This window comes from Octopus bimaculoides, chromosome 22, assembly GCF_001194135.2.
Source record: "Octopus bimaculoides isolate UCB-OBI-ISO-001 chromosome 22, ASM119413v2, whole genome shotgun sequence".
In the NCBI taxonomy this organism is placed as follows: Eukaryota; Metazoa; Mollusca; class Cephalopoda; order Octopoda; family Octopodidae; genus Octopus; species Octopus bimaculoides.
In genome coordinates this window covers 19,509,997-19,517,220 of record NC_069002.1, presented here as the reverse complement: position 1 = coordinate 19,517,220, position 7,224 = coordinate 19,509,997, and the positions used below count along the sequence as shown (strand labels likewise).

At 36.3% G+C, this 7,224-nt stretch overlaps 1 protein-coding gene across 1 annotated transcript in view; it reads right to left on the bottom strand.

The window, feature by feature from the left end:
* The window catches only part of LOC106883867 (endoplasmic reticulum-Golgi intermediate compartment protein 1), a 174,369-nt gene that overhangs the window by 116,452 nt on the left and 50,693 nt on the right, over positions 1-7,224 (bottom strand). Inside the window, exon 4 of the mRNA XM_014935003.2 lies at positions 4,583-4,707. Within this exon, the coding sequence (XP_014790489.1) occupies positions 4,583-4,707 (125 nt within the window). The remainder of the gene's footprint in view (positions 1-4,582; positions 4,708-7,224) is intronic.

Genomic DNA, 7,224 nt, shown 5'->3' with positions numbered 1-7,224 from the left:
ATAACTCGAATGTGGAATCTAAAAACAGAAACAATTCCTATCATAGTAGGTGCCTTAGGTATAATAAAAAAATATTCAGACAAATACATAACAAAAATACCAGGACTTACAAATATATATAACATACAGAAAATTGCACTACAGGGTACTGCACACATTCTACGCAAAACACTTTCAATTCAGTAAACATAAGAGCACCACAGCAAACCACAGCACATACCCAAGGCGCACAGAGCTGCGCTCGGTAGTGAAGTGAAAGCACGTTATAAAAATAAAACTACTGAACAATAATAATAATAATAATAATAATAATAATAATTATGATGATGATGATGATGATGATGATGATGATGATGATGACAGAAGCATCATTGAAACCAAAAGGTAATATTTATCCTCATCTAAATGTAACTGTTGGGTTAGAGCAGAGAACTCTGTGATAATTACCATCAGAGAACCTCTCGTGTTGTCTTTTGGTAGATATAAGCACTCTTGTTTACGACGCTTTGGAAGAAAAATCACCACCATTGCCCCGCCGAGACTGCCACATCACCTGATCTCAGCCTTCCTGGGCCTTGTCAATGGTAGACGCTCGACTGTTGGAGATACCAGTGATATCTCGACTAATGTATGTAAAGAACCATCGTGCCTAAACAGGTACTAGTGTCGCTAAAAGGAGCGACCGAAGCACTAATGCTGGGATATATATATAACCGTATTAATACTGCTTCCTTTAATATCATCGAACTCAGTACGTTACTGGTACTTCATTTTATTGACTCCGATGTGGTGAATGGCAAAGTTGGCCACGGCGGGATTTGAACATAGAACGTAATGAGTAAGACCTAAAACATTTCTCTTTTGTATCATAATAAACTTCTGCAATGAATTTCAAGTATTAACGGATCTACTTTTCTTATTTAACAATGGAATGGAGTGTCAAAGAAAACTGTATGACTGTTGTTGGTCTTCATAAGGCAAGTTACGAAGCGTCCACCATTTTCAAACTTCTTGAATCGCTTGGAATTAGCAGATTGTTTGTGCATCGCACCATAAAGAGGTTTGCAGATCATCAAATTATCGATGAGATTCCAACAGAAGGTCGTCCTCGCACTGTGAGGACTCCTAAGGCGGCCAAAGCTGTTGGAACCAGAATTCAAAGGAATCCTCTCTGAGTATGCAAAAAATCATGGCTAGAGAGATGAAAATTTCACCCAGATTGATGCCTAGGTTAATAAGGGAAGATCTAGGGATGCGTGTCTATCATCGACCTGCAGGACACATATTAACTCCTTCAGTGAAAGTGATCAGAGTGACAATATCCAAACATCTTCTCTGGTACGCAGGCCGTGGTCATCGAAGCATTCTTTTCATGGGTGAGAAATTTTTCACCGTATAAGAAAGCTACAACCTTCAAAGTGACAAGGTGTATGCCCAAAGCAGGAAAGAAGCTTCTGAGGTCATTCACAAAGTTCAAAGAGGCCATCATCCTGCGTCAGTCATGGTTGAGTGGAGCCTGTCTTACAAAAGGGTGAATGAGCTTCATATATGAAAAGGAGGTGAAAAACCACGGCGCGTGTGTACATCACTGATGTCCTAGAGGGTAAAGTTAAGAGCCTTAACAAATCCTTGTTCAATGACAAAGGATGGAGCTTCCAGCAGGACTGAGACCCAGTGCACAAAGCCAAGGTTACTCAGGAGTGGCTGTCACAGATTGTTCCTAACTTCATCAAGTCGGAAATTGGCCCTCTGGGAGTCCGAATTGCATTTCCTGTGGATTACAAAATGTGGTCGGATTTGTAGGTGATGGCTTGTGCTCAATCTCTTAAGCTCACTCTTGGAGCTGCAACGGCCAATTTTCCAATTAGTATTGTGCTTATTGCATCGACAACAATTTTGTGAATCTATATTATTTTTTAATTTTTTTAATTTTTTGTTCAGCCCACAGTTCAAGTTTCATTTGAATGCGATCATTAATTATCCCGAATTTCAAGTTTTACTTTTAAACAATATTTATGGTTAGGAAAATGGATAGAATAATTAAGAAGGCGCGTGGGAATAAGTACTTGTTGGTGTTTGTTGAATTACTACCATCAACTTTGCTTTTCATCCCTCCGAGGACGATTCATTACAGTTGTTGCTCAAGTAGTGACATCGAAATAGATCGATTAATTCCCTCCTTTTAAATTTCTTACCTTCTCTATATATTACGAAACAAAGGGATTTTAGAATAGTCAAAGCATCGATGAAAATGTTTTGGGGCATTTTTCATCTTTTTCATTTTCTTTTTCGAAGTCTGAGATCAAATCCAGTCGATGTCAGCCTTCATTTTTAATGAAACATTCACATGGGGAATTAACAGAATCGTTCACATGGGGAATTAGGAGAATAGTTCACATGGGGAATTAGGAGAATCGTTCACATGAGGAATTAATGAAACATACACATTGGGAATTAGGAGAATCGTTCGAGAGTCGTAAAATTTGCTCTGAGAAGGTTTTTTTCCGCCTGTTTACGTTTTGAAGTCAAATCTCAGACGAAGATGATTTTGCATTTCATCCCTCGCTGTGAAGTTCCGAGATTAACGCAATCGATAACCCCCCCCCACACACACACACACACTTACTCACCAAATCATTGACTTTCGCCTAAATTAGAGACAATTAATACACTATTATTATCATTAGTTGGGACGGTGAGGAGATGAGGAAGGTGATCTTCTAGTTGTTGATGTTGTAGTAGTAATCACAAATTGGTGGAAAGAAGCAGACACACAAGAAAGAGAGGAGAGTCGGAGTAAAAGTAGAAATCAAAGATGAAGTAATATGGAAAAAGGGGTGATGGCCATTGAAAGATTGACAGCAGGTAATTCAGTGTGCTAATACGAGTTGTAATATGTAGGTGAGCGAGGTTGAGGGTGAGGATTAGCAGGCAAGGTACGTGGAAAATGGGAGGAGGAGGGGGAGGAGGAGGAGGAATTAATATGTGAAGCAGAAGACGAACAAAAAAACGAAAAAGAAATCGAGTAAAATAGAACGAAAAAATCAAGAAACGAACTTAGAATAGAATTAAATATTGAATTTAAAGAATCGCAGAATAACAGAAAAAGATCATAATTTCCAAAGACAAAAGAATGATGTCACTGGTGATGATAATGATCTTGGTAGTGTTGGAGATGATGATGATAATGATGGTGCTGATGCTGGTGATAATGATGATGATGATGATGATGATGATGATGATGATGATGATGATGATGATGATGGTTATGATGGCAATGACGTCAGACAAGACTTTAACGGGAATAATGCTCTATTTATTAAAGAATTGACGAATTGATGGCTGAACTGGTTAATACTTAAACTTTAACGCTACAAATTCTGGAGAAAAGATTCATCAATCATTAGCAGGACTGGCGATAGATGAGTGACATGACTCGTGAACTGCCATATCATATCTCGGCAGTTTAACATGAAAATGTCATCTACACATGGTGCTGACATAAAGTGGCTGTTTGTATGTTCAATGATTCTTCTATTGAGAACACCGGCAATACGTTGGCTTTCAAATGGATACAATGCTGGAGCGTTAATTTTATTTTTCCACTGAACGAATATTTGACGAGCATTTTAGCTGTTGTCATCAGTTACACGGGTCAAAAACATGCGTGTCGTAAAGACATAGACAAACATATCGCAAAAGTATGCAAACATTGTTACATACTCACACACAATATACATACATACATACATACATACATATATATATATATATATATTTATATATAATCAAAATAATCAACAAGGATATCCAGAGGTAATGCCGTATGATCGTTGCACGCAACTCCATTTAATTGAAGAATGCAACTATTACATGAAATTTAAATGCAGAGCAATCCTATGCTGCACAAAGACAAAGAATTTAATTAAACTAAAACAGATGGACACATTAGTACAATTTTACTTATAATCTCCAAGAAGTTAAGAAGATAGACAAAGAACATGCTGCCTTCACTTCAGCTTAGAAACTACTAAGGTATCAGGAAGAAAGATTTGTTACAGATTTTGCTTGTCACTGTTTTTGGGGTCAGTTTTAATTTATAGAGTAATTTTATCAAATTCTTGTATATCTAAGGCCGAGAGAACAAGGGTCAGTGTCTGTTAGGGTTAGGGCTGTGGGAGTTGACAGAAATCATAGTGGGTATAGTCATAAAAATGAAGATTTATTAGAAGCAATATCATGAGATTTGGCGAAGAAAAACATAAATCAAGATGTTAGCTGACAATTAAGGGGGTTGGTGACCAGCAGACCAGTCATAATGAAACAAGGGAAATCTTATCATGTAGTACTATAGTTAAATATTTTAAACATTATTGCTATATTGTATAAAGTAAAAGTTTAGGGTTATTCAGAGGATTATTAAGAAGAATATTGCAACAAAAGGATAGAAAAAAGGATAAAAAGTTATATATATATATATGCCTGTATAATAATTCATGTATATATGTGTGTATATATGTTTGTATGTGTGTGCGTGTATGTGCATAAATAGATAATATATAAAACTAGCGAGTATAATTACCTTATTTATTCTAAAGTTGGCTTCATATCGACAACCCGCGCCGTTTTCAATCTCTATCTTATTAGAAAAATCCACGATGCCGATATCACGTCTTCCCATTTCATCTTGTATATCTAAACCTACATCTGAAAATATAATATTGAATACATATATATATGTGTCAGTGTGTGTGTAGAGAGAGAGAAAGAGATAGATAGATAGAAAGTGAGATAGATAGATAGATAGATAGATAGATAGATAGATAGATAGATAGATAGATAGATAGATAGATAGACAGACAGACGGACAGACCTGATATATGGATAAATAGGTAGACAGACAGACAGATAGATAGATAGATAGACAGACAGACAGATACACAGACAGACAAACAGATAGATAGATAGATAGATAGATAGATAGACAGACAGACAGACAGACAGACAGACAGATGTATAGATAGATAGACAGACAGACAGACATATAGATATATAGATAGACAGACAGACGGTCAGACAAACAGACGGTGAGACAGACAGACAGATAGACAGACAGACAGACAGACAGACAGACAGATAGATAGATAGATAGATAGATAGATAGATAGATAGATAGATAGATAGATAGATGGATGGATGGATGGATGGATGGATGGATTGATGGATGGATTGATGGATGGATGGATGGATGGATGAAGAGATAGAGAGAGGGGAAGAGGGAGATAGATACATAAATGGATGCATACATACATAAACACAACCTAAATTCACACACAAAGATATAAACGCACACAGGCTCACAAACACGCACATGCACACGCACATGCACACTCACCCAGTCACACACACCCACACATATATGCAAGGAAAAGAGAGGACTAAACCGAGTTAGAATATCTTCTATTTTTTCATTCTATTCTTATAATTAGAAGCAAGCATTTTTATAATGTCCCACTTTTTCAGATTTTCATTGGTTAAATAATATATTATAAAACGCTCATGTTAGAAATCAAATCGAAGAAATATGTATTAGCACGACTTAAAACTTTATTGCCTTAAGACACAAAGCATAACATTTCTAGAATAGTTAATCCCCAGACAGAAATCTGCTGACCAAGCAATCTACAAATCGAACTACATAGTTTTATGAACGTTGAGCATAAGTCAAACAATTTTCTATCCAAAAAACACCATAGAATGCTTGACATATGATCTTGACTTCCCAATATAAACAAGCGAAAACACTTCAGACACCAAAACTACTAAAGAAATCTGCCAATCAACGTTCACCTTTAACCTTCAGATTCCTGAACCAAAGGTTAAATCTCGCACTAAATTAGTATCGAAATAAAACCAACGACAGCTAAACCGTGTGACACATCTGCTTCCCGATCCGCCTGCCTACGTTCTTTTATGAAGCCCTGAAAGACAGCTCCATAACCTGAAGTTGACACAGCTAAATATACACACCTGATTACACATTCTACATAGATGAAAAAAATCATAAATATAACACATCCCACATTTAATCATTAATTGATTAAGTTTTTGATTATATATTCCCATCACAATGTATTCTGGGAGCTAATTATCATTGGACAGAATTCAATGTAAGCAAGTAATTTTAAACTTAACAGAGACTATATAAATTCACGATGCCCTCAAAAGTAGTACACTCCGATGAGACTTAATCTACCCGAGACCTCGAGGCCACTGTCATTACTATTCTTGCCAAAGGAGATAAATGTGTGGTATACAACATAAATTAATTAACCCTTCAGAGTAATGTGACATTTTTATTATAACCTAATGTAAAAAAGTATTATTATATGCTTATGTATACATACATGTGCGTATGCACGTGTGTGTATGTGTGTGTGTGCGCGCGCATGTGCGCGTGTGTGTAATTAATAATTGAGAAGGGAACAGGAAATATCTCTTACGATGCCGAGCGAAATCTTATGCCTGAATATTTATCTATGTACACAAACATATTTAAAAATTGCTATTCTGCATAAGAAAGTATAACAATTGATGTATATAGATAAAGAACTGGCTATTGCTAGCAAAAATAAATAATGAAGAACGCATCTGGCTCAATTATGACAGTTTAATATAATAGCAACTATATATATATGTGTGTGTGTGTATGTGTGTATGTGTGTATGTATGTATGTATGTATGTATGACCAGCGTTCGATATTTCCCCCTGTGCTTATGAAAACGTGTACCCCTGCCGTAAGGCTTTATTTCCACACACGCCAGCTTAATTTAATTCGTCCTTAATCGAAAAACACATGTTGTTATGTCCTGTTATCATTTTTATTGTATTTCTATAGCATTGTTCGTTTTTTTCCGTCCTTGCTTTTGTATACATTTGCTGCTTTCTTCCAAGGAACCTAATACTCTTAGCATAGTTTTTCCTTGGAGTTAGCCAGATTGGAGCAATCATGAGTTTAACCAGCCGAAATTGCAAAGATAATCTGGTACTCGACTGAGGAAAGAAAACTTCTAATGACCCGTCCTTGTTTTCTTTGTATCGTCTGTCTGGATGTTATGTGTCCCTTTCTTCTATCACCTAACTGTCTGGATGTTTTGCGCGCTTGTCCCATTTTGTACTATTAATATGTATATATATGTGTATCTATCTATCTATCTATATAT